Raw genomic sequence first — 27719 nt, 5'->3', positions numbered from 1 at the left:
TCATGGGCGGTCGAGGCCAGTAAACATAACCGTGCTTTGAAACGGTGTCTCTATTCCTTACTTGGCGAGGGAGGTAGATTTTGCATAAGGAGTGGGTGTACTCCTTAGCCACTCACCAGATAGTCTAAATTCCTGATGCATGTAATTTAGGGATAAGAACAGGAGCATGAATTGCTATTCCCAGCTCACACTGGGGATGGAGAGGAATGGTGCGGGGTGGCTATGGGCTTTGCCTTGGATAATAAAGTTGAAGATAGGCTTACGGAACCAGAAAAACTGATTCTAGAGAAAGGGCAGGTCCACAGTAGAGACTCACAGGTGGTGTAAGATATGTTGCAGAATTCAGGTTTCTAAAATTTTAGACTGGCCTTTCCATAATAACCTGTACTTGTGACACACTGTATTCCAGGGGCTGCTGACGAAACTGCCAGAGCTAACTCTCTTCTTTGCATATTACAAAAGTTCTGGCGATGGAAATGCCATGTGTCTCCTTGATTTCTTTGTGTCCATCTCCACTGCTAACTTAAGTTACTTTGTTATTCTCCTGTGTGGATCTGTGCACACTCTGATAGAATCTTGTCATTTACATTGACAGAATATATCTGCAGGTGAAAAGAAGTCCACTGTGGCTTTCTCATCTTCCTTTCCCATTTCATGGAGCACTGCCATCAGCAATGAACTTCTTCTCTTGCCCTTTTGCTAGCTGCAGTGTAGGAGAGGCTGTGATCCCGGGGCATGAAAGAAGTTAGGAACGCCAAAGCAGTGAGAAGATATACACAAATCAGCATATTCCCATAACAGCTATAAATGTCAGCCGGGATTATTAAATTTTGAGTGCTAAATGAACGTAAATGGTACCAACATTCTAAGTGGGGTGGGGTCCCTGAGACCCATAGAAGGCTGTTGTGGAAGATCTGACATGGTTAGGGTCATATTTACATGAGACATGTCACTCTAACCTAGTGGGAAAGACGGATCTTCCATGACAGCTTACTCTGGGTCTCAGGGACACCACCCCACTTAGAATGCTGGTGAGTTTGGGGATTTACCTTCAGACCAGATTGGCTATTCCAGCAACAAAAGAACCAGGGGGAAAGAGAGCCCTGGTCTGAATTCTTTAGTCTGATTATTAATCCAGAATAAATTGTTTAGATTAAAGTGCTGATCTAGCATCTTAATTTTGAAGTATCATACAAATGTATTAATCCACACTCAGAACAATAGTAATAGGTAGTAACATTTGCCAGGTACTTCCTATGTGCCAAGCATCAAAGTAGGTGGTTTTCATGTGTTAATTCACAGGAAACCCACCACTCTGGCACCCCATTTTATAAAAGGGACACTGAGACAGATAGTTCGGTATCTTTCCACGGTCAAAGGGTGATAAGTGACAAAGAGTTCAAATCCAAGTGCACTGATTCTAGCATTTGGGCTTTTTCCAACGAGGCTATTAAAAAAAAAAAAAATCTAAGCAGATGATGTCATATGGTGACTGAGGTGTCTAATGCCTGGTGCTTTTCGTTATAAGCTTTGGGAAGGCTACAGAGTCTATGCCTTAGCTTCCTTCTGTGGACAGAAGGGAGGGTAACATGGATCTTATCTCATGGGGTGGAATAATAGGATTGCAGAACGTGCTCAGTAGGGGTTGGCTGTTGGGAGAGTTTGGGGAATGTCTCAGCCCTAATCTTCTCACCTGACAGAAGCATAAGGCTCAGAGGTATTGTGAGGTTTGCTCGAGTACAGTGTTAGGGTTAGAAGGATGTGCTCTCCTCTGCAAGAAAAAGGGCTCTGGCCTCGACAGCAAGCAACCTGCCATATCGGACTGTCTGCTCATGCTGAAACTGGGCTAAGGTTTGCTTTTGAAATAACTGAGAAAAAGGCATTTTAAAGTAAATTCTGGTGCTTTCGGGTGGACAAATCATAGTAGAATTTAATTTTGTGTAATATGAAGATCTGTGTTTGTGTGCAGAGAGAGTTTGTTTTGTTTCTAAATAGACAACAGGTACCTGGGTGGCTCAGCTGATTAAGCGTCTGACTGCTGATTTCGGCTCAGATCATGATCTCAGGGTCGTGAGATCAAGCACCATGTTGGGCTCCACACTGGGTGTGGAGCCTCCTTGAGATTCTCTCTCTCCCTCTCCCTCTGCCCTTCCACTCTCCCTCTAAAAAACTTTTTTTAAATAACAAATAGACAATTATTCAGAATTAGTTACTAATTCTTCACTTCTGTATTTTTAAATATGTGTTCCCCACATTAAGATAAAGATGAACGTCAACTTTAAAATACTCACAAATTTTAACTATTGCTATTCCTAAAGCACCTTTTGTATGCTTTAGGATACAAATCTATTCAATGACACACAAGCAGACTTGATAATTATCCATTATCTCCTGTCCCTTCTCCATGGCCTTCCTTGATTTGAGAGACACCAAGGAACTGGTCTCTAGGGGCGGTGGCATCCCCATGGCTACTCTAGTATCCCTTCTTGTCCAGTGGCAGGAGAGGGCTGGGCAGGGTGTGAACAAAGCTGGTTGGGCTATCTGTCTGACTGCTGTTGCAGCACAGGGGGAAGGAAGAGAGACCGGGCTCCTGCTCTGAATGCCGACTAAGCTGCATGAAGAGAGGACGGTGCTAGGGGCTGCCTTGTTAATGCCCAGGCTTTGGCACCAGTGTCTGCTCAAGTGTATCATCTCCACGTCCTACTTTCCCCTTTCTCTAGAGAAGAGGACCCTTCCTCTTAACATCCAGTGCTCTCCGTAATCCATCCCAAGGCTCTCACCCACTAAGCAGGATCAGAAGGGCAGTGTCTGCATGAACTATAATAAGAAATTTCCTTTCTTTCCTCCCCAGCACTCTGGGTACAGAATACCCCCTACTAGGGCTGGCTCCGTGGATTTTCTACCTTTGCAGTCACACAGGGCCCAGTGTTCCAAAGAGTCCCATGCTTGGTTTAGTGCTCTGCTGTTGCCCTCTTGAAATTCCTAATCACATTTTAATAAGGGCCACACATTTTCATTTTGCTCTGGGGCCCGCCAATCACGTAGCCCATCCTGGCCCTTAACAATGTGGTCAGCTGCTTGACTTGCATAGGGTTACTTGTGAAGACAAATTCAAGAATACATTAGGTAAGGAAGTAGCAGACTCCTATGTTAATTTAAGGACAAGTAGAATTGCTGGATAAAAGGGCTTCAACCCTATCAAGGCTTTTGATGTGAACGTCGCCAGACACTTTAAAGTACTTGCATTTATTTATTCTTGTCTGTGTGCAATGGATATTCCCATTAACACAAACACTTTGCTTGGCTTCTATCAGCGAGTGAAACTACATTTCAAATTCTGTGATACCATGTGTGGTTTTCTCTGGGGCATCACCTGTTGTTGTCCTTTCCTGATTTGTATGTTAGTCTTAAGGGGTTTTTGAGTGATTTCCTAAGTTCTTTGAACAATAAAGACATTTGCCTCATGTGATTTTTCTCCCCTAAAGGATTGTTTGGCTTCAATTATATATGTTACTGTTTGTTTACTTTTGACATAGAGAAGTTCAAAGTTTTTATACGGTTGAAGCTCTTGATAATTTTCTTTGCACATCCTTCTGTTAGCTTTAAGTTAGTAGACGTCCACCTTCCAGAAATTTGATAAATATTTACTTATTTTTTAAATGTATATTTTGACTATTATACTTTATTTTTTAGTAAGATGAGGATGACAATATGGTTTTTTAAAAAATAGATACCTAGCTGTCCCAGTGTTAATTCTTCCTTTCTGCACTGATTTTTTTGTGTTATATTTCTGCCTTTACCATTTATATATGAATTTATCTTTGGGCTTCCATTCTGTCCCATTGATATTTCTGTCTTGTCTGTAACACCCTGACCTGACTGGTGTACCTTTATATGATAGTAATGGGCTAGGGCTGGTCACCCAGCATCCTCCTCCTTTACCTCCAACTAATTTATTTGCTGATCTGTTCTCATTAGTTTATTTTTCTTCTAACCTCTGTTTCATTTCCACTTGGCTGTAAACTACTTAAAGTAGTTTTCCTGTGAACTTGAAGTGATATAAGTGGCATTTCCTTTCACTGATCAATATGCAGACTCATTGTCTGTCTCATATTGATCTGTGTGATTTTAAGTTTTCTGTACTTGAAAATGGTTTGTATTTAAAAAAACTTGCTAGTTTTGTCATTTGGATAAATCTAAAAGGCAAAAGACTATATTAACGTAAGTATTACCTGGTTCATTCAACAAATATTTATTGACTATCTCCAAGCACCAGGCATTGTGGATAGCAGTGATCTCTACAGACAGACACCTTCTCTGGGGATCCTTGGGGTGAGTTCTGAGCAGAGGCAGTCAGTTGGCTGTTCGACATACAGTCTCATGGGCCATAGTAGAGAGTTTGGGCTTAAGCCAGAACCCGATAGGAAACTGTTAGGGGTTTTTAAACTGGGCTGGTGACATGATCAGGTGGTGTAAGCGTCAGCATCTATGGTGGTGACATCTTGAGAAGATGGGGAAGATGAAGTGGTGAGGGCAGGAGGGAAAACATGGCCAAAATATTTAATTCTATCTCTCTCTCTCTCTTTTTTTATAAAAGATATATAAATCTTGAGGCAGCCAGGATTATTCTGCCTGTCCCAAACTATGCATCTGAAAACATTTCCCTAGATAGTATCACATTGAGAAAAAAATACCATCACAAATGCCTAAAATTCTTACTTTTTATTTAAATGAGTTAAAGCCCTGTAAATTGCATTCCAACCAAGTCTTTATGAATATACTTATAGCATAAACATACTCCAGAATTCCTGTCTGGGTTCCACAAAATGTATTCATCAAATGCAGTTTGCTTTTTACGTTGAGTGTAAGTCTTACAAGAAGGTGAATGAAGGCATAGAACAGAGGAGGACATTAATGTGTAGTTTGACACTTTAAATCCCTGCACCTTATTCTTCCTTCAGACTAGATGGGATGGTCAGAATCATGGATGAAGCAATGACTTTGTACGAGAAGAGTTTGGGAAAAGAATTCTAGGCGATTTTACAACCATCAGCCAAGTATCAGTACATCAAGAAAGAGAATGAAGAAAGGAGCAACAGCTATTTGTGAAGTATATCTGTTTTGGCCAAAAGGCAAAGCTATTATATTTTTAAAAGAAAGGAGGGATTAGCTGCTAAGTTGCTATATTCAAGAACTATTTCAGTTTCAGGCAAGATTTATTTTGCTTAATGTATCTCATTTTATAGAAGCCAGACCTTTCCCTTCACTGGCCCCTGCAAGCCTCAAGTTAGGTTATGACCGCAATTTATATGATAAAAGGGCTGTAAATGCAAAATTTAGGGAGAGTGATTTTTTTTGTTAATGCATAAAGCTTTGAAAAACACAACGTAGATTATAGGTGGAGGCCGAATTAAGGATTTTAAAAGAAGAAAGACCTATCAAATCATCTGTTCACTGCCCAGAGCAAATTAAACTCTTTCCCTGGTCTGGAATTATCAGATTTATCACATGGCTATATATATGGCTTCTTGTTTTACTTGGTTGTGCTTGTTTAAAATATTACAGTTCATCATTGTTAAAATTACTGCTTTATACTTATTCAGCCCTTCATAGAGTCAGTCTCTAAAGTAAGAAAGTGCTCCTTTCACATGGAAAAAACTATCTTACCTTTAGGATGAAATTTTTTTTCTTGCTTTGCAAGTTGTAGCTTTAAGCATAAAACTTCCGCAGTTCCAATGTTCACCACTAGGCGCAGCAGACAGCCCTCTTCCTTTGTCCCATTGATTCACACAACAGAATTCCAGTAGTAGGGCAGGCGTCAGGACTGTATTAAATTTGTACTATCTTAGTGATGTCCTTACCTGATTTATTTCTCTTTCTGTTTTTCTGTGTGCATCTTTACGCCCAAGTGGACTCTCCTTTTTTTTTTTTTTAAGATTTTATTTATTTATTTGACAGAGATAGAGACAGCCAGCAAGAGAGGGAACACAAGCAGGGGGAGTGGGAGAGGAAGAAGCAGGCTCATAGCGGAGGAGCCTGATGTGGGGCTCGATCCCACAACACCGGGATCACGCCCTGAGCCGAAGGCAGACGCTTAACCGCTGTGCCACCCAGGCGCCCCTGGACTCTCCTTTTTAATACAATCTGGCTGCTTACAACTACTAAGGTTATATCCAGACAGGGAGAGGGGGCATCTTGGTCCCTACTGTTGAGTGGCTTTGGCCATTGAACTGCCCGTCCCTATCTGCCCAGTCAATGTGCAGTGAGGGCTGGTGCATGTTGATAGACTCAGGACAGGTAGAGCTCTGTGCGGGAGCTAGAAGTGAAGTTACTGTCACCCAGCCTTGAGACAGCTGCATCAAGTCCTGGGGACGGAATGGACTCAGGGGTGGGGTGATCACTGCATTCATTGTACCGCTTTAGTCTCTCCTTCCTTTGAGTCAGGACTTAGAAGGATTCTGGCTCTCTGTGAGATACGCTGTGGTTGCCATTCACACTTTCTCAGAGACGCCAGCTGGCAAGGATAAACACCTCCACTCCTATGAGATAGAATTGTCGTTTCCCACCACGGGCCTACGGAAAACTTCCCGCTCATGGAAGCGGGGGAGGTGCTGGAGGAGAGTAATGATACTCTTAGGGTGCCTGGCAGGTAGTATAATTGGGATCCTCATTTGGGGGCTAAGATCACCACACTGGACAGGCGATGTCAGAGGTCACACAACCAACGAGAAGACACAGCAATGAAATAATCCAGCTGTGATTTGGTGACTTAAATGTATGTGTGTGTATATTTATATATTGGTATATGTGTGTATATATACATGTGTATGTATTTACTTGATGCCAGGAATTATATATATATATATATATATATATATATATATATATATATATATATATATATGTATACACACACACAAACACATATACATATATATACAGTCATATATAATTTTAATTCAGTAGAGGAAGGAAGAAGTTGGCTAACAACTCGGTTTCTGTCATTTAACTTTTAGCTAATTTTTAGGTCTTTTTGAATCTCGGGTTATGGTTGTAAGCAGTTTGTAGTTTTGCTATGGAGTTGGTAACTTTTTGAGTCGGGGGGACATAGAGAAGGTGGCAGTTGAAAATTTGAATATGACCTCCTCCAGTTTCCCTCCTCCCCAGTCAGAGGTGTTGGGGTGGTTGCTGAGAAGTCCCGAGTAGCTACTCAGGGCTCCCGGCAAGGCAAAGACTGAATGTGGATCTGAGCTGAGAATTCCAGTTTCTTCATTTAAGTGCTTTCTCAACAATCTTGGGCATCTCTGTCTTCTGTGGTAGGGAAACATTTTTGTTAAATCCTCTTTACCAAGGAGGGATGCTTGGATCTTTTTTGGTTCCCTTATACAGAATTTTTTTTAAAGATTTTATTTATTTATTTGGGAGAGAGAGCGCTTGCGCGTGCGCTCGGGTGTGCATGAGCAGGGGGTAGGGGGAAGCAGATTCCCTGCTGAGCTGGATGCTGACATGGGGCTCGATCCCAGGACCCTGAGCTCATGACCGAGTGAGTGAATGAGGGAATCAGAAGAGCAGGTGTGAATTTATTCTCACCAGAGGCTCCTGATGCCAGGGAATGAACACATGGCTGCGAAGCCTTCCCAGACCATGTTGAAACAGCAATGAACTTCAAAAAGAACTCTCCTCTTTCTTTGTGCATCACATTAAACAAGGCACAGTCTTCTCATGGTCTTTGGACCACAGCAGCCCTTCGGAACTTTGGAGGAAAATCGCTGGTACAAATTACAGGGATGTTGCCATTGGTACAAAAATGTCTTTTGAATGACTTAGAGTACAATGGAAATTCTTGTGCTGGTGCACGTACCCTTTCGCCTGTCCGTGGTGTGATCCTCTCGTTTCTTGGCTCAGAAACCCAGCTGTGAGGCACCATCTGTCAGCAGCAACAGCGTCTGTCTCCGTGACATCTGTGTTAACTCTTGTGCAATTGTCTGAAGGCCTGTAGGTAGCTGGGAGGCTGGGGGGGGGCAGGCTCTGCCTTGGTGCCTTTAGTGAAATACCGCCCAGCCTTTTCAACTTAAAACCACCCGTGATGGAGTGCTAAGTGCTTGCCTTTTCATAAGCTGGGAGACTCTTTCAGGACTTCGTGCATTCCATGATGCATTCGGTCTTACTTGCTAATCTTTTCCACCCACAGGAAGGTGGCCATGCAGTAAGACTGGAATAAATAAATGCTCGGTTCATAGACTCAGGGCGGGGTTTTCTGCTTTCTGTTTAATTCTGCAGAAGATGGTGTTGGAATATCTACTGGGTTGGAAAGTGTCCCCCCAACTCTACCTCATATCCCTCCTGGAGCATCAGAATGTGACCTTCTTTGGAAATAGGGTCATTGCAGATGTCAGTTAACATGAGGGCACGCTGGAGTAGGGAGCGCCCTTAATCCATTATAGCTGGTGTCTTTATGAGAAGGGACGCAGAGACGTATGGAGTGAAGACGGCCACATGATGACCGAGGCAGGGATGGGGGTTCTGTTGCCACAAACTAAGGAATGCCTTGGATTGCTGACAATCACCAGAATCTAGGAGAGAGGCATGGGGCAGATTCTCCCTCTCAGAGAATTGATTGAGTCCCTTGATTTCAGACCCCTAACTTCCAAGACTGTGAGACAGTACATTTCTGTTATTTTAAGCCACCTAGTTGGTGGTAATTTGTGAAGGCATGCCTCGGACGCTAGTACAGAGGCGTGCGCCACACAGAGCCATTGTGTAAAGACTCTCTTTTGGGTTAACATAGGTCTGAGTGGTGTCTGTAAGGAAGGGATGGTGCTTGTTAGGAAACATTCCAGGGCCAGGCTATATTAGAAATAAATTTCCAGGGGCGCCTGGTTGGCTCCGTCGGTTAAGTGTCTGACTCTTGATCTCAGCTCCGGTCTTGATCTCAGGGTTTTGAGTTCAAGCCCCGCGTTGGGCTCCATGCTGGGTGTGGAGCCTACCTAAAAAAAAAAAAAAAAAGAAAAGAAAGAATGAATTTCCAGTTATTCACTCAGAACCTCACTCTTGTGCCAACTCATTCAACACATATGCACTGAATGGCTACAATGTGCCCAGCACAGTGTTCGCAGCAGCGAACAAAACAGTACGGAGAACCTATGCTACTCTCGTGGAGTTGAGGATCCAGTGGAGAAGACAGACATGATTGATTTCAATCAATCTACATATCTTTAGTGTCATTATATGTGAAAAGAAGCAGTCACACTAAACAGCAGTGAAACTTTGTGAATCAGATAGTATTTGGGGATGTCACTCCCTGATCCGATTTAGAAACTTAACCGTACTGCATTTATGTTCAATCCTATTCATGTGTCTGTGGTTTATCTCCCCAACCCAATATGATCTGTCTTGCTTTTTCTAAAGCTAATCATCATCCTTTGTGTGCAATAGGTTTCACAGGTACTTGTTGAATTACACTGAGTTATTGATTGAGGATATTGATCAGGAAGATGATTAATAAGAGCCAGCATGTATTAAGTATCTTTTATATGCATCTGCCGTTCTCAGCAATTACCTTACCTCATTTTATTCTCACGTTGCTCTGTGAGTGTCGACTTTGCAGTGCCCCATTTTAAGATGGAGTAACTCCTGTTCAGAAGTAAGGAAACGGCCTGAGGCTCAACCATGTAGTTAGTGGTGGAGGCAAGATTCAGGTCTAAGCAGCCCCACATCAGGCTCCACGCCCCCCAGGAGATCCGCTGTGCTTTGGGCCCACTTGCGGCCATCTGCTACCTCCCGTGGATTTGTCAAAGTCACACCCCTTTCTTTTTCTTTTTCTTTTTCTTTTTGTCACAGCATACAGAAGGCATGCAGAAGAGATGGGTTTTAGTTGGGATTTTTGTCTAAGCATGCCTTCTTTCTTCCCCCAAGAAAAAGAATGACATGAAGGCGTGCTGATTGCTGATCAACTTCAATTATCTCTATTTCATTCTTTCTTTTTACCCTTTGGCTTTGAAGCGAACACTGCTTAAATGATTGCCAATCCTTCAGGGTCACGTGCGGTTACGCCCTGGGCTTGCATTTCACATCACAGTTTCGCTCCTGTGCTTTGGGAGTGGGACACCCCCTTCTGCACTGTCTTACACGAGGCAGAAGCTTTTGCCTTTCTTAGGGCATGCACAGTCCCCATTTGGGGAGAAGGAGGAAGCCCCCAGGTGTGCACTCAGAGCCTCGCAGGCCTTCCAGGTGCAGAGCTTGTGCCGCAGGTGTGTGTTCGGATCCCGAAGCCTGACGTCTGCTCTGCTGACATCGGGGCCGTGTGCTGGTTTTCTGTTCTAGATCACTGCTCCCGGCCGCAGCGGCCATCCAGCCCTGCCTGGAGGTAACTCAACACTCCCGCCATCCTTGCTTGACATTCCGTTCCTGGGGGCTGAGGCAGGGGTGCAGAAGGCTCTCAAGGAGCTGCTGACTCAGTGGTGGGCTTGTCGCATTGTTCTGTCCTGGAAGAACTCTGTGTACTCTGTTCATTTGCTCCAGCCACAGCGCTCAGGATCTGATTTCGGCTGGAAACAACATGCACCAGAAGTTTGAAAGTGAAAAACCACAAGCAGTCAAAGCCAGCCCTGTCACTGCAGCATTACCCACAATGGCCAAAGGAAGAGGCAACAGACAAAAGCCCCTCAACAGAGAATCGAATAAACAGAACATGGTGTATATACACGATGAAGTATTATTCAGCCATAAAAAGGCATGAAGTCCTGAGACATGCTAAAGCCTGACGGAACCTTGAAAAAGTGAAATAGTGGGGCACCTGGGGGGCTCCGTTGGTGATGCGTCTGCCTTCAACTCAGGTCATGATCTCCGGGTCCTGGGATCGAGCCCTGTGTCACGGACGCTCCCTGTTCAGCAAGGAGTCTTCTTCTTCCTCTCATTCTGCCCCTCCCCTTGCTTGTGCTCTCTTTCTCTCTGTCAAATAAGTAAACAAAATCTAAAAAAAAAAAAAAAAAAGAAGAAAGAAAAAGTGAAATAAGCCAGACACAAAAGGACAAATATTGTATTATTCCGCTTAGGTGCTGTATCCAGAATAGGCTAATTCACTGGGACAAAAACCAGATCGGAGGTTACCAGCGGCTGGGGGAGGGAGGAATGGGGAGTTATTGTTTAATGGATACAGGATTTCTTTGTCAGGTAATGAAAAATTTTGGAAATAGTGATGGTCACACAACATCGTGAATTACATTGTACACTTACAAATAGTCAAATTTTATGGCAAATTTTATGTTATACATATTTTAATGTAATTTAAAAATGCCACCCCTCTGAATCAGGTCTTGGATGCTGAAAAGTGTCCTTGGCTTTTCTTAGGCTGAATATAAACCTGTAAGAATGGCAGCTTCTTAGCGGAAGGGGCCAGCACACCGCCACCTGGGCATGAAGCAGGTGCTCACTTAACTATCCTGTTTTCCAGCTCTGCCCTGGACCGCCAGCGCATTACAGATGTAAGCACCCTGCTCAGTGGCCCTGAGACCACTGGCTAAGTGCTTTGGGAAACTGGCGTAAGGAAAATACCAGTTAGGGTGTTAAATGGCTTGAAATAAAAAGACCATCAGGGCTGAGGGTTCCACTTCTGTTTCCTTTCCTTTCCTTCCTTTCATCCTCTTCATCTCCTATTCCGGTCTTCTCTAGGGGAGACGCAAACACAAAGGGGACCATCTACTGATTTTTGCTCACAGTTAAGTAAAGCAGAGTGTTTTGGATTTGATCCTTCATTTCCCTCTACTTCGGGTTTCTGACTCTGGAGAATTCCTTTGTTAAATCTCTCTCTCCCCCTTAGCCTGAAAGAGCCAATATGCTTTCACTTATCAAAACCCAATATACACCTGGGCTGGGAATTAAGCCATATCATTCTCTGAGATAACTAATATTATTATTCTTTACGTATAGACGCTTGACCTGTGGATCAAAGAAGTAAGAAATTATCTCAAGATAACAATCAGGAAAATAACAGTGAATTCAACACACAAATATGAGCCACCACTCCCGTGATCTAATTCTAAGATATTGAAAAAAAATTCTCTTTCATTTGGTGTAGACATTTAGTGTTAAACCAGGTTGTCATGGTGTGCCAACAGCGGCTTGAAAACAAGGTACTGGAAAGGAATAGGAAATGTCATGGGCTGAGGCCCCCATGTTGGCCCACGCGCTTGTTTGTGGATTTCATATCAGAAGTCTGTGGCTGAAACCCACAGGAATGAATTCAATGCATATAATCTGGAAGTTATATAAGGAATCAATTTTGCAAGTAATTTCTTGGACTTTTAAGAATGTTGAAGATCATAAGACCCATTGGTTCATTTTTTTGGTCATGTATGATTGATTTTTTTCTATTCCACCCTTTACCTTCCTCATGTTATCAATAAATCACAACGGAATGTCTGACTGTCTTGTTTTAAATACCTACATTTACAAAATCATCTCGGGCACTGGGAAGATGAGAGAAGAAACTTAGTTTTGCAGTTTTACATAAGGGAATTATAAGATGAAGGGACAAGGGGCACCTGGATGGCTCAGTGGGTTATGCATCCAACTCTTGGCCATGGCTCAGGTCATGACCTCAGGGTCTTGAGATTGATGTCAAACTCCAGGCTTAGTGGGGAATCTGCTTGAGATTCTCTCTCTCCTTCCCCCTTCCCCTCCCCCTGTTTCTGTTCTCTTTCTCTCAAATAAATAAATAAAATGTTGAAAAAATAAAATAAAAAGACTTAAAATCACTCTCTACGATAGAACCCCCATTGAATGAACATTGTCTTTCTGTTCAAACACTGGGGAAACGTGGCACATTCTAACAAGGAATGCACAGCTGGAATAGAAGACCGGCCCTTCCTTCTGCTAACGTCTCTGGATTAACCACGTGTCCCAACTGATCTGGAGGAGCAGTCTGCTGAGTAGTTTCTCCGTACTCTGATTGAGAATTATATGTGTGTTAATCTGTTACAAATAACATTGACCAACGTCCATGCACTAGTTAGTCTTCACTTGCTTTGGTATTTGTATTTGTATTTGATACCTAGTTGTTTGTTCAACTGTCCTCATTTGAGCCTTCAGCCCAGTTGGGAGGATATTAAACAAAGTGCAACTTTGTACTTTACCAAATTTAACAGGCATAGTGCTGATAGGCTCATAACCCCTAATGAGAGTTTTGGCCATTGGTCAGATAAACAAACTTTCATGTAGGTAAAGCAGTTAGATAGAGGGCAGAATTGTCAGCCTTGCTCATATCGGAGGGATTTTTGCTAGCTATATAGGGTATATATAATTCAATGTACATGTGTATATAATATTTATTTACTATTATGTGTCCATATAGTAGGATAATAATAATTAGTGTTTTAAATTTCATTTCTTGTTTCCTGATACAAGTTAGACTGTGATAAATGGGTCAGTTCTAAACAATCACAGGGTGAGCTCTTGATATGATTGAATGCTTTACCAGCTGGAGCCCATTTATTTTTCCTTGCAATGTCCCCAAACACTGAAGGGTGGGTCCAATTCCCCATTTATAGTAGAGGCAACCAATAGTGGTTTTTTATTTGTTTTTATCCCTACTTTATGGATAAAGACAATGAACTTTAGAGAAATCAGCAAGATTTTCTCCTTGACACATTACTTGGCACTGGTAGATAGGGAGTTTAAACTCACGTGGTCTACACGATGATGGACAGTTTTCTCTGTCAATTTGGCCAAGGTATAAACAACAGCTATTAAACCAAACAGTGTCTGAAGGTGAGAAATGTGGCACGATCTTTCTAAGACAAGAGCTTGGCTTGTAGGAATATTGTTAGACTTCTGATTTTTGTTTTCTGACTATTAGGAGCCCCATAGCACCTCGTTCATTCCTCTGAGTTCCTCCTCTAAGCTTCCCACCCCAAAACATACACCTTTTTCCTGAACTCACTGGAGAGATGGTTATGCTTCCAGAAGCAAGGTAGAAACAAAGAGCATATTAATAGCATCCGAAATATGAACGCCATTATTCTAAGATTTGTGGAGTATTTCCTAAGTGCTGTATCTGGATTATTTTATTGACTCTTCCTAACAGCCCTAGGAGGCAGGGATGGGTCATCCCCACCCTGTTTATAGCTGAAAAAAACTAAAGCATAGAGGGGTTTATTAATTTGCCCAACACTGGTACATGGCAAATTCAGATAGGAGCCCTGGCACCTGACCCTGGACTAGATTCACTCCAGTCCACACGAGAGCTGCCTGTATGTAATACAAGATTATATACAGTTGATGCTCACTATTTGTGGAGTCCATATCTGCAAATTTGTCTACTCGTTAAAATTTGTTTGTAATCCCCAAATCAATACTCACCGAGGACGTGAGCAGAGTGGCAAAAAATCCGAGTCTCCCAGCGTGCACGTTCCCAGCTGGGGATGAACACGGTGATGTCTGCCTTCTTGTTTCAGCTTTAAGTGTCTTGTTTCAGCCCTTAAGTGTCCTTTTTGCAGCCTGTTTACCACCACATTTGTTGATTTTTGTGAGTTTTGATGGTGGTTTCACTACTTAAGGTGGCCTTCAAGCATCATGCGGAAGGGCTGTCTGGTGTTCCTAAGCGTGACAAGGTTGTGAGGTGCCTCACGTGTATTATTAGATAAACTTCATTTAAGTTCGAATGACAGCACTGTTGGTCACAAGTTCAGGGCTGATCAATCAACAGTATATATATATTTTTTTTTTTTTAAGATTTTATCTATTTATCTGACAGAGATAGAGACAGCCAGCAAGAGAGGGAACACAAGCAGGGGGAGTGGGAGAGGAAGAAGCAGGCTCATAGCAGAAGAGCCTGATGTGGGGCTCCATCCCATAAAACCGGGATCACGCCCTGAGCCGAAGGCAGATGCTTAACCGCTGTGCCACCCAGGCGCCCCAATCAACAGTATATATTAATAAGGTGTCTTTAAACAGAAACACACATGAAACAAGGTTATGTATTGATGGGGGGACAAAAATGTTGTGACCAGCAGCTGGCAGAAACCTACTCCTGTCTTTCCCCTAGAAGCAGTGACCGAGTATTGTTAGTTCATTGTTTGTGGTGACTTTGTAGAACATAACTACCGTGAATAATAAGAGTGGACTGTAATTCTCTATTATCTTGCTTTCCTTAATTAGTTAATTTGTTTAATACTCAGTGTTTTGCTATCAAAGGCCCATGTTCTTAAAGGGACAAAAATTGGTTCTTAATGGGGGGGGTTGAGAACTCCTTTTGGTGTAAAAACCAAAGATATACACGGAGCACATAACAGATATACAGTATATTGGCTGTATTACAATTTCTTTTGGGGGATAATTAGGGAAAAAGTCCAAAAAGTTTCCTTGGGGGGAGGGCAGTAATGAAAAAGTGATTGCAAAACATAGCCACAGGGCATAGTGACTATGTGGTGAAACATTTGAAGTATTTACTAGACTACACAGCACAGCATCTATAGATGTTATTATAAATATCATTGATAATATTATTTGGTTTTTTATCTTCTTCCCTTTCTTCATAGACCAGCATTTCTTAAATTGGAGTTTGTGGTCCCCTGAGGGGTCTGCGTTCTGTTTTCAGACCTGTCTGAGAATTTCCTCTGAAATTTATTTTACTTTGTGCTTTTGTTTTGATGACAATCATAAAAAAACAATAAATCACTGTATACTGGTTCCCTTTGATAGATGAGTCCTGTCACAAGATTTCATTGTCCAAGTTTACGCCTATCTTTTAAGGCAAGAATTCTGCTTCAATGCTTAAGGGCCAATAAGGAATAAAAGAGGAGTAGACTTAAAGATTGTGAGTGAAACAGTCAGACTGCGTGAAGGCCCAGTGATGGGTCATCCTGTTGTGGGAGGAAAGACTCCCCTGTTTGAATGGAGGAAAGTGGTGGGCAGGCCGAGCCCTCACTGGGGGGTAGCAAAGGTGTGCCCAATCCAAGAAAATATTGGCTTTAGCAGCAGTACTATATTTACGTTTTCAAAGGTAATTTAATCTCTCTGCAAAATAACATCATTTGCCACATTAAATTAACGCTGTTAATTTGAATTTTATGGACTTTCTTGTTTTTGTGTTTAATTTGTTACTTTGTTTTGGTCTTTTTGTTGAATCAGAGTTAAAGCATATGGAGTTTATTTTTAGCTTTCCATTTGTACATCACTAAATAACAGTATACTCAAAATAATTTAAGTCTCCATTAGTGGTGAACAGTAATGCTTTGTGCCATATTAAAGGGAGTGTTGGCGTTACTCAGGTTTGAGGAGTACCATAATGGACTCATAGAATCATAGACTATTTGAGCTGCTGGGAATCACTCATTCTAACCATCTCTCCTACCACATGTGGACACTAAGCCTCCTGGAGGAGAAGTGAATGTCCAAGGTCAAAAACAAGGGAGCAGCAGACGAGGTCAGAGACCACATTGACATACTTCTAACTAAGGACCTGATCCAATGTGTCAACCCTTTCTGAAGGTGAACCATGGCAGATAAATGGGGACCACTGCCAGGCCAGAGAAATGGGCTAGACCCAAACTAATGGAGAGTTACTGCGTCATCTTGGCTAACTGTCAGAGAGGAGGATGTGAAATGGGCAGGGACAACAGGAATTAACAGACTTGTCTCAGAGCCAGAAGTCACCATGAGCAATGGGCAGTGGTAAAAGGAGACAACAGCCTTTTGACGTCCTGCTCAGGTGGTATCACCCATGAACTTGGGTTGTTCCATTACTCTCAATATTCACAAACTAATCCCTAATGCTCTTAAAGTGAAACTCATCTGGGCTTTTCTGCTCTGTATTTCGACGTAGGCATGCTCCCCCAAACTGGAGTGTGTGCCACTGTGTGGGGAACACTACTGGGAATGTGTTTCTCACCCACACATAAGAGTTCTGATCGTACCTTGTGAAGCAAAAAGAGCTCATTTGTGGTAGAATTGGATGGTCATTTTCTCTTGCTGCATCACAAAGGACCACAAACTTAACCTACTTAACACGAGATACATTTATTATCTTGCAGTTTCCTGGGGTCAGAATTCTGGTCCTGGATCAGCTGGGAGTTTTGTTCTGGGTCTCACAGAGGTGTAATGAAGGCACTGGCCAGGGCCGTGCTCTCGTCTGAGGCTTGGGTGGGTCCTCTTCCATGCTCACACAGCTGTTGGCTGAATTCATTCCCTTGCAGCAGCAGAACTCACAGCTGCTTGCTTCTTCAGGGCCAGTGGGCAGGGTCTCTTCTCTAGACTCTTGGAGAGAGTTTACCTATTTAGGCCAGGCCCACCCAGGTTAATCTCCCTTTGACAAAAGTCAACTGGTTAGGGAATTAATTGCATCTGCAGAACCCCCTCAACGTTGCCATAGTCTGTTGTTTAGAGGCAAGTTACAGGTTCTATCCACACTCAAGGGAGCAGATTACCAAGGACGTGGGCACCAGCTTCGCCTGTCCAAGTGGCTGCAAAAAAATACCATAGACTAGTGGCTTATAACAACAAAAATTTAATTCTTACAGTTCTGGAGGCTGAAAAGTCCAAGAGCAAGGTGTCTGGTGAGAGCCTGCTTCTTGGTTCACAGATGGCTATCTTTTTCGTCTGTCTTCACATGGTGGAAGGGGCCAGGGAGCTCTCAGGGGTCTCTTCCGCTAGGGCACTAATACCATTCATGAGGCTCCACCCTTATGCTCTAACCCTCTTCCAAAGGTTCCACCTCCTAATACCATCCCCCTGGGATTAGGTCTTAAGATGACCTGGGGGGGTGGGAGGCATCACATTCAGTCTGTAGCAGGTGCCATGGAATTAACTTAGAACTCTGCTCACCGCAGTCGCTGACATTCCCTTCACTAGGCAGTGAGTATGGTTCATGTTTGCAGACTCCCATGTGACGTTTTAAGAATGTTTTGTAACATTAGTGTGTATCTTCGTATTAAAAGAAGATTAGAAACTCAGCTATCAGCTGAAGCAAGATTATTTACAGCAGGGCACGACTGACGTTTTGTGCTGGACAATTCTTTCCTGTGGGAGCTGTTCTGTGTGTTGTAAGATATTTGACAGCATCCCTGGCCTCTACCTACGAGGTGCTAGCAGCACACCCTCCCCAGCTGGGACAGCTAAAAATGGTACCAGACATTGCCAAATGCCGCCCTGAGGGAAAAAGCACCCCCACTCGGTAACTACTGCATTACATACATAAGTGTTTTTTATTTGTTTATTTTTTAAAGAAGAACCTATTAAAACAGGGAATTTGGTTTTTAAGGTGATAGAACTCTTTGAAGAGCCAGCAGGTTCTTACTATTCGGATAACGCCTCATTCTTAGATATGCTTTTGTCCTGTACCGGGAAATGTACAGTTTATAGTTGCAAATAAATAATTAATACTGTAGATGAGTTTCCCACATGTCCTTTTGTATTCACACGTATGCCAAAATGAGATTACGTTACCATATGTTTTATAATCTTGTCTGAGTTTACAGGCGAGCTATACTGTAATAAGGCTTTAGTTCCATTCTCGTATGGGTCAGATATTTAATGCATCGAGCAAGAAACATAATAAACTCCCTTCTTGGTATTACGGCTCCTTTCTTGGAAACAAGTGATATGGCTTGCTGTGGGATGGAGTGGAAGGCATGGTCCAGTTTTGAAGTTCCAGAACTCAAAAGCTGCTCATTCCTGTTTTCTGTAGGCAAAGGCAGCTCAAGCATCTCATCCGACGTGAGTTCAAGTACAGATCACACGCCGACCCAAGCCCAGAAGAATGTGGCTACCAGTGAAGGTAGGCATCTGGTCTTCATTATCTCTCTCCCTGTGTTCACAGTGCAGGCTATTTTTGGAAGACAAATAAAATGTGTGAGTCTCAGTTCTGTTCTACTGAGTGGGAGCATATGAGATTCTTAAAAATGAGAAGGCAAAGGGTTTCCCAAGTTGCTTTTCTGTTGCTATGCTGTGGCCGTCTGATAAAGAGGTTTTGATAGGATTTAAGTGTCTCAATTCTAAGGCAAATGCTGTTATTTTGTGAAAATATAATAGGCTGCCTTTTGGGGAGTCTTCATGATGTTATCTGTCTTGTTTTTCAATGTGGAAAACACTATGATTGTAAAATTCCTGTGCTGTAGTTGAAAGTTCCTGCAAAAACTTTCAAAATAGGCACACTTGGAATTCAGGATTTTGACAAGGGGAAGGTCACAATCATGTGATTTGTAGAACTTGAATTAACCATTATGTGGGAAGAGGAAAAGAGGTTCATTTGATTATTTAAAGAATACGTGGAAAGTCCTGCCTCTCAGGGCAAAGATCGGCCTCACTGATATTCTTGATACAGAATTTCACCATATGTAGGAATACCTGTTGGAATTAATTGCTCTGCAGTCCAGAAGCTTTTGTGTTCTTACTTGTTTGCCTGTGGAAATCAGTGTTTCTGTGGTATTTAGCGGAGAGCTGACTCAATGATGGAGTTCGTTGTTTTTATTTTAATGTTAAACACAATTAAGTGAGCTCTTTTATGAAGCAGAGCTCCTCCTAAATTAATTGTTGAATGGAGGTCCCGTGTGAGATGCTGGTGCCGCTTACAATGGAAGACCCAGTGTGAGGTGACCTTGGGTAGGGCCTGCCTTCTTAAAGTGCGCAGGGTGTGTGCAGGTGCATTTCTACGCTCTGTCTTGAGGCTTAATTGAAGCTATTGCGATGTTGGGAGGCGCACCCCATGACCTGATGTTGGTCGTCTCTGTTTGGTTGCTCCTCTTCAGCGTGACCGTGTGTGCGCGAAGGATGGCGGTTGGCCGCTGCTGTGTAGGTCTTCTCTTTGGGTATTTTTGACTTGGTGTGTTTCAGACGGACGGATGTATAAAGAGCTTTTATAATGGGATTATATTCCCTGGCGTTTAATGCCTTCGTGTTGTTTTACCAACGTTGTAAGGCGAACAGATCGGGGTGTTCTCCGCGGTGCTGCGAAGCACCAGATAGAAACCCAATTTGAATTTTCTGCTGTTAATTCAAATATGAGCACTAGGTCGTTCTTGAAATTCAGTTAAGGTAACGTGCAAGTCAGGTAAATTGATTCTAGACATTTGCTTTTGAGGCCTCCGTTCAGAAATCTTTGTTTTGTAAGGTGTTCACTTCTTTCTACCATGATTTTAGTCACTCTTGTTATGGTCATAGTTTGGCTAATTGGAGTGGCTGTGAAAATAGGAAGTTAAAAGTATGTGAAGTAATCCCTCTGTGTTTCCCTCTCCAGATTTAAGTGCTCATTTTAGTGTTTTCTCCTTTTCGAAAACAGAAAATACAAAACTGTATGGGCTCTGTTGCAGGGCTGGGGGAGGGGATTGTGGGGCTTCATGCACTAAAAATGCCTGCTTTTTATGCTTCAACAACAACAACTAAAACTCTATAGGGATTTAAAATTTTCATCTTATTCTGCCTTTTGCTTAGGAAGAGTCTTTTGATGCAGGCTCAGCCAATGTTTTATACATTTTTGTCACAATGCATTTCCTACCATTCTGAGGGTAAATTCAGGAAAGAAAAATGGGAAAATATGATGTTCATGTGAAACAAATTTTAGCAACTGGGCTAAATTAATAGGGCATTTTTTTTCCAACTCTTAAATGGAAGAACCCCATCTCTATGAAAGATGCTATCCATTTTTTTGTGTATCTACAAAATTAAGTGTTTTATTTTACTATTTGTATGTTTGAATCAATTTTGCTACTGTTTTTTAATCAATGGAATTAAAAAAATATTTTAAGATAAAGTAGGTGTGAGTATTACTTCCATAAAAATGTGTTTCAGGGATATTTGCTGCAGAACGGTCTCATTGTCAGCCTGGTTTTTCAAGATGAAACACCAGCAGTGCTCATTTTCTCAATGCACAGGTGACAGAGTCCTGGTCCGCCTCTCAGGATTAGGGTGTCACAATCTCTGACCTCCACAAAGTGGGTTTACCCAATGGTATGCACGTTTGCTCCTACCGGAAAGCACCTACTAGCCACTGTGTGCCAAGAAACAGAGACTGGACACCAATTTCTTACACATGCTACAGAGGAGCCAATTTAAAAAAGTTTCTCTGATTCTCTTCCCACTGTTTCTAGAACCGTGTTTAACTTGGTTGTTAAGAAAATGTTGGGCGAGTGGTGTAACTGGTTTTCCAGAAGCGGTTTGACTACCCTTACATTACTTTCTTCACTTCTTTGATCCTCTCAAGAGGATTTTTTTCACCTCTGACTTGACCAATACCCTCTTCAAGAAACACAGGCAGGATGCTTAGGTTAAAGGTCTAAGTGATACTGATTTCTAAAAATGAGATATATCGTGAAGGACGGTATTCAGTTTTCCTGCAGCCTTTGCAAACCGTGGCCATACCGATAATATCTGGGTTGGAAGCCTTGGGGAGCAGAGTTGGACTTGTCACTGTTGGGCTGGATGGGGAAGGTATGAATTACAGCAATTCCCTGGCCTGGGGGCGGGAGGGGGGGTGCGCGCGCACATGCGCCTGCGCGTGTGCCTTTGTGTCCGGCCTCCAGGAGACAGCCAATGGTAGAGTCCTTGTCTCTCACTGGGACGCACGTAAGTAACCTGCGCAGTGCATGCTGGCCCCCGACCTGAGGACGTGGGAGCTGAGGGGAGAGAGGGGTGGTCACGTACCATGTGCTAACCTGGGGGTGGCAGTGGGAAATGGGACTATGACAGACACCAGGGATCTGACTGGGGAGATGACCATGTTCTAAAATTGGATCGTGGTAAAAGTTGCACGACACAGTACATTTGCTAAAAGTCATTGAGGTAGACCCAGGAGATGGCTGCTTCTGCATGACCTTCAGACTTGCGTCTAAGTCAGCACAAACTATTTGAAAATGCTGCTTCCCACCTCTGGAAAGAAGTCTTGAACAGTGGTGAGAAGACCCCTCAGGAGCATGGGTCTTGGCCTACAGAGAGCAGGGCTGCTGGCTGAAAGCTTCTCCTGAGATGCTCTGGCCTCGGGGCCAGCACTGCCCTGAAAGCATCATAAGGAGTCCCTGGACCAGTACTGTTCACAGCCCCGCGAATGGTGTCCGACCATAGTGGGTTCTTCGTACTACATACCCCCCATGGGAAGTTCTGGAAGTCTTGAGAAATGATAGACCCACAGGTTTCTCAAAGCCTTTTTCTTTTTTTCTATTCTCTTCTTTTCTTATTCTTTCTTTCTGTCTTTTCTTTTCTTTTTTTTTTTTTTTTAAGCTTTTCCTGGAGAGTCTCTAACCTCAGCTTGGATTTTAAGTTTTTAGCAACCAACCCTGATTGATGATTAAGGCCCTGGTCACATTTATTCATTCTAGTAAGTATGTCCTTGCCGTCTGCCTGATGTTCCCACTCATCCACTTTGGGTCATAAGGCTGTTCCCCGAGGCATGGTGGGCACAGACGGTGATACAATTCGGTTTTCATCCAACAGAGAATGGTATTTTTACGTAAATGGTAGTGTTCCATTCCAAAATCTCATGCAAAAGCTTCGTGCATCCTAATTTTGAGAGTCTAAAGCCACACCTCTTTCAAGGAATTGGCAGCCTGCAGAGCTTTCTCCTTGATAAACGGAATAGGCTTTCTTTAAAGCCCATTATATTTCTTGTGACAGTTTAAGTTCCTGATTTCCTGACACTGTAGGGGGTTTGGGTTCAAGTGCAGAAAGCTGGAAACATTCCATTTTTCCCAACAAAATCTGCATTCCAGCCTCGTAGGCCACAGCTTAATTCTTTCCAGTTGTGTTGCTATTCTTTCTGTTACACTTTTTTCAATCTTTCTCATCCACGGGGTGTTCTCCCTTGTACTGGAAGGAATGGCCTTTGACTTTCAGCTATGAAAGTCACGTCCAGCCCACGGTTAGAATAGAGCACACAGCAGCCAGCCTGACACAGAATCAGAAATAGTTAGCTCGGCTTGGGCTTCTTTCTCAGAACAGGGTTATGAGGACGTGGCTTTAATGGTGACCTTTAAAGGGCTCAACAGCTCAAACTTCTTTGGAGCTGGGGGGAAGATGACACAGTTATTTTAAAGGCCAAATGCCATTGGTAATTGGCTGATGAAGAGCCAACTTCATCCAGCCGCTCTTTAAACATACTCAAGTTCAGATACTGAACTCACTGACAACACAATTTATAGGTGTGATGGCTTATAAATGTTGTTATCAAGCCAGCCAAATATGGAATCATAGGATTTTTAGAGCTACAAAGGCCTTGGCAATTTTCTGATCTAATACATTCATTTTACAAAGAAATCCCTGCGGCACAGAGAAATAAAGAGATTTGCTCAATATTACACACCTAATAAATTGTCGAGCGGGAGTTTGACACAGTATTATTTCAGTGAGAGATGGTCAAGTCAGGAAAAAGCATAACCTTTAAAAACATTGTTGCCTTCTAAGTGTGAAGCTATTTAATTCTGTTTTGTCCACTTGATTGCTGGCTGCTGTTTTGAGCTGGTTGCAGCCAGGAGGCAGGCTGTCGGAAGAGTTTGAGAAAGACTGAGTTCAAATAGAGCAGTCCTTCCAATGGGAGGAGAGGATCTACTTCAAATAGCAAAAGGATCATAACCTACTTACATAGGGTAACTTCTCAGCTGGAGATGGAAACACTGCCTTTAAGTTGCCTCATGATTATAAAATAGCCTTTCAATAAATTCACTTAATATTGTTTTGCAAAATTGCCCGTTTAATTAACTCCCTGAAGGAAATTAATTTTAAAATGTTTCATTTGAGCCATGAGTGAAATGAGTTGATATAGAAAGAATTCTTTCCATGGTACCTAAAATCACGACTTTATTTATACAGTCATGGGTTAAAACGTGTTCAGTGCCCCAATCAGACCAATTCTAAATGAAGTTATTTTGAAAATGCCCAGGAATCTGGCTGGCTTTGTTTTATTCTCTTTGTCTTCCTTATATTCTCTTCTTTCTGCTTCTTGAGTATACTGCTCAAACGAAATTCACATGAGTCACTTAGGAAGAGAAAGATGATGCTTTTAATTCAAGGTAGATTTCATTTCCCTAAATGAAAGCCTTTTTGACCATCCAGCAAATTCAATACACATTTTTGGGGCACATATTATTTCATGCTGCCCCTAGCGCTCTCATGAGCATTATTGCATTCAACTGTTTCATTGTCACATTGCTCTCGAGAAGGAGGTGTACATGTTTTCATTGGGCAGATGACAATAGGGAAACTGGGAAAGCATCAGTGTGGCCCAAAGTCATGGAAAATTAGTAAACGGCAAAGATGGTTTTAAGTACCAAATTCTAAATAAGATTTTTTCTTAATTTTTGTAATTGTCATGTAGAACTACTAAGAATTTCATGCTAATCATTTTTATAAGTTTATATCAAAATATATCTTGAAAGTCCTTATATTTTCAAAACGCCAATCCATAATTGTGTCCCAATTATCAGTATTATACATACAAATATGGTCTGTGTATAGTCTAGAAATTTACTTTAAATTCTTCGTTACTGAAAGCAAACGTCAATATTCCAAGCTGCCTTTTTACTAAACTGTTGAAGGGTTAGTTTGCAGATTATCATAACTGTGTCCTTAACATACTGCATCAGACAGACTTCGGGTTTGAGGTTGATATTTAAATTAATCATGATATAGGATCTATAGTACATGCAATATAAAAGTACTGACTGGTTACATTGCTCCTTGTTACTTTAAAACTGAGCCAAGCAGTTATTCTTTAATTGGAAATGTACACAGGTGGAAGATATTAATCTTCGAGCATGTGCCTTGCAAGACTGGAACCATGCCTTGAAGCAGTCTATTGCAATCAAATGGAACTCCACCCATGACACAAGAGAAAGTATAGAGTAAAAACATATAACATGGGAAGAGGAATAAAAAGTACAGAAGTGCAGAAAGTAAATAGCATAGAAAAAGTCTCTTTAAAAATAGCAATAAGATGACATCTGTTCAAACTGGAAGGATGGTTTTGGGGGACCTTATGGGAGGAAGAGATCCCAAAATCAGAAATATGCTGTTAGGAGCTTTTCCTCTGTGTATGAAGAAGATGATGCCTGATTATTATAAAGATTTGTTTTGCTTTTAAAAATTAAATTTTAAGCTTAACTATTTCTGAAAATTTCAGGATTATTTAGGAAAACCTTACAAGGCTTTAGCTGTTGAAGCTTAATGTGTTTTGGTAATGAAATTAACAAGCCACTGCTTCATGGCCAAGTTTCGAACTACTGCCTAATTGTAAGTTAGGTGACTTTTGAAAAACTGTACCAATTACATCGGGTGATTTGAGCACATTATAGATTCAATGTGCCCAATTTAATAAAGAAGTCAAATTTGCATTTGAGGATTAGTTTAAGCAGTGGAAAACTCATCATCTTGGTATCCACAAAATTGTTATGTAAGCCTGAAAATGTGTAATGAAACCCTCAATACCATCTCAGACTCAAGAACTAAGTTTAATTTCATAAGGGAATTATCTTCCAAAATGAATCATCCAGAATGGCAAAAATGTCATTTAATAGTCTCAGAAGGAAATTAGGTTTCTGTACATGAGTGTGTGTGTGTGTGTGTGTGTGTGTGTGTGTGTCTAAGGACATCTTAAAGTAATACTTAATTGAGACATCCGGCATCTGCCAGTGCCTTTATGTAGGGTTAGGAGAGAAAACATCAGAACTTTAGCATTCTCATCCCATATGTAAAATTATTCTGTATTTCTCTCACCTCTATTCTGTCATTTGCAAAAAACACTCAATAAATAATTGATATATTTTAGCTGTGGACATTCTGGTTCACCTAAATACAGCTAAGTGTATTTGCAGTGAAGGCTTGGAACATTTCTCACATACCTTACCAGTAATCTCAGTAATTTAATTCAATGGAAAGTTGTGAAAGGATGTAATCTGGGTTTAAATACATTTGTTTAGGCACTTACGGGGAGACTACAAAATGTATGTCAGTCGCAGATTGGTAGCACAGAGAATGAGCCCTCAGACCTGTTTTCTTCTCCTTGAAGAATTTTCAAAACTTATTTTGGATTTAATGTAATGGATTTAGGTGGGGCAGCTCCTGAGTCCCCATCATTCTCTGTTGCCTTAACCAAGCATCTTTCACAATACTGCTGTTAGCTATTTGGCTCCTGGCGGAATTTGATTTCATGGCAAGACCTACTGTTGCTGGAACCTTGGCAATTACTGGGGGGAATAAACACTATGAATCAGTGCAATAGTACTTCAGGGTGGGATAAGATTGTGGGATAAGTGGTCTGCAGAGGTGCTGTTGTAGGAGAGGAAGGGAGAGAGGCATGGGTTGGAGAGTTGGGAAAGGTGTCATGGAAGCCTGGGACTTGGCTTCTCCCGTGTGGACAGAAGGTGGAAGGCTGCACAGGAAGATACAGCATGGCTGTAAGGCTGTGAGGAATTTGGAAAAATCCATCTAGGTTCATGTGGGGAAAAATGGAGGCTTCTGAGGAGACCCCTTCTCGACAACACTGAATACATTCCAGAAGTGCTTTGAACATCCAGTCTTCCACTAAAATATTTAGTTACGGAATGGCTGCACATTCTTCATACTGCATCAGTGACAAGTACGCCATTGCTCTATGACATTTTATACCCACCACATTTCTTTGGGTTACTTGGAGGGTTTTACACTAAAAGGCTGACTTCTGAGCTCATGGAAGGCAAAAAGGGCATATGGAAGGGGTTGGAGGCCAACATTTTAGAAAGAATAACCTGATACTGGAAATATTTGCCCTTTACAGTCATGGACACAGTCTGACCTTAAAAATCAGGTTAACACATCTGTTGACTTCCTCTTTGACTAGGAAATAACTTCCTGAGGATAAACTAACTTCGTCAGGAAGTCCCAGGCTTCCCAAGGCTGTTAGGCTGATTAACAAATAATGAGAGATAAAAAGCTTCTGCACAGCCAAGGAAACAGTCAAAAAAACTAAGAGGCAGCCCACAGAATGGGAGAATATATTTGCAAATGATGCTACAGATCCAAGATCTACAAAGAACTTCTCAAACTCAATACGCGAGAAACAAATGAACAAATCATAAAATGGGCAGAAGATATGAACAGACACTTTTCCAATGATGCCATACAAATGGCTAACAGACACATGAAAAAATGTTCAAAATCATTAGCCATCAGGGATTTCAAATCAAAACCACACTGAGATACCACCTTACGCCAGTTAGAATGGGAAAAATTGACAAGGCAAGAAACAACGATTGCTGGAGAGGATGTGGAGAAAGGGGATCCCTCCTACACTGTTGGTGGGAATGCAAGTTGGTACAGCCACTCTGGAAAACAGTGTGGAGGTCCCTTCAAAAGTTAAAAATTGAGCTACCCTATGACCCAGCCATTGAACTACTGGGTATTTACCCCAAAGATACAGACGTAGTGAACAGAAGGGCCATATGCACCCCAATGTTCATAGCAGCATTGTCCACAATGCTAAATCGTGGAAGGAACCGAGATGCCCTTCAACAGATGACTGGATTAAGAAGTTGTGGTCCATTTATACAATGGAATATTACTCAGCTATCAGAAAGAACGAGTTCTCAACATTTGCTGCAACATGGATGGCACTGGAGGAGATAATGCTAAGTGAAATAAGTCAAGCAGAGAAAGACAATTATCATATGATTTCTCTCATCTATGGAACATAAGAACTAGGAAGATTGGTAGGGGAAGAAAGGGATAAAGAAAGGGGGGGTAATCAGAAGGGGGAATGAAGCATG

At 42.0% G+C, this 27719-nt stretch overlaps 1 protein-coding gene across 1 annotated transcript in view; it reads left to right on the top strand.

The window, feature by feature from the left end:
* The window catches only part of FBXL7 (F-box and leucine rich repeat protein 7), a 376485-nt gene that overhangs the window by 75102 nt on the left and 273664 nt on the right, over positions 1-27719 (top strand). The window contains exon 2 of the mRNA XM_045787161.2: positions 18683-18772. Within this exon, the coding sequence (XP_045643117.1) occupies positions 18683-18772 (90 nt within the window). The remainder of the gene's footprint in view (positions 1-18682; positions 18773-27719) is intronic.

Source organism: Ursus americanus, chromosome 15, assembly GCF_024610735.1.
Source record: "Ursus americanus isolate L20-20 chromosome 15, mUrsAme1.1.p, whole genome shotgun sequence".
Lineage (NCBI taxonomy): Eukaryota > Metazoa > Chordata > Mammalia > Carnivora > Ursidae > Ursus > Ursus americanus.
This window is presented reverse-complemented; position numbering and strand designations above follow the sequence as displayed.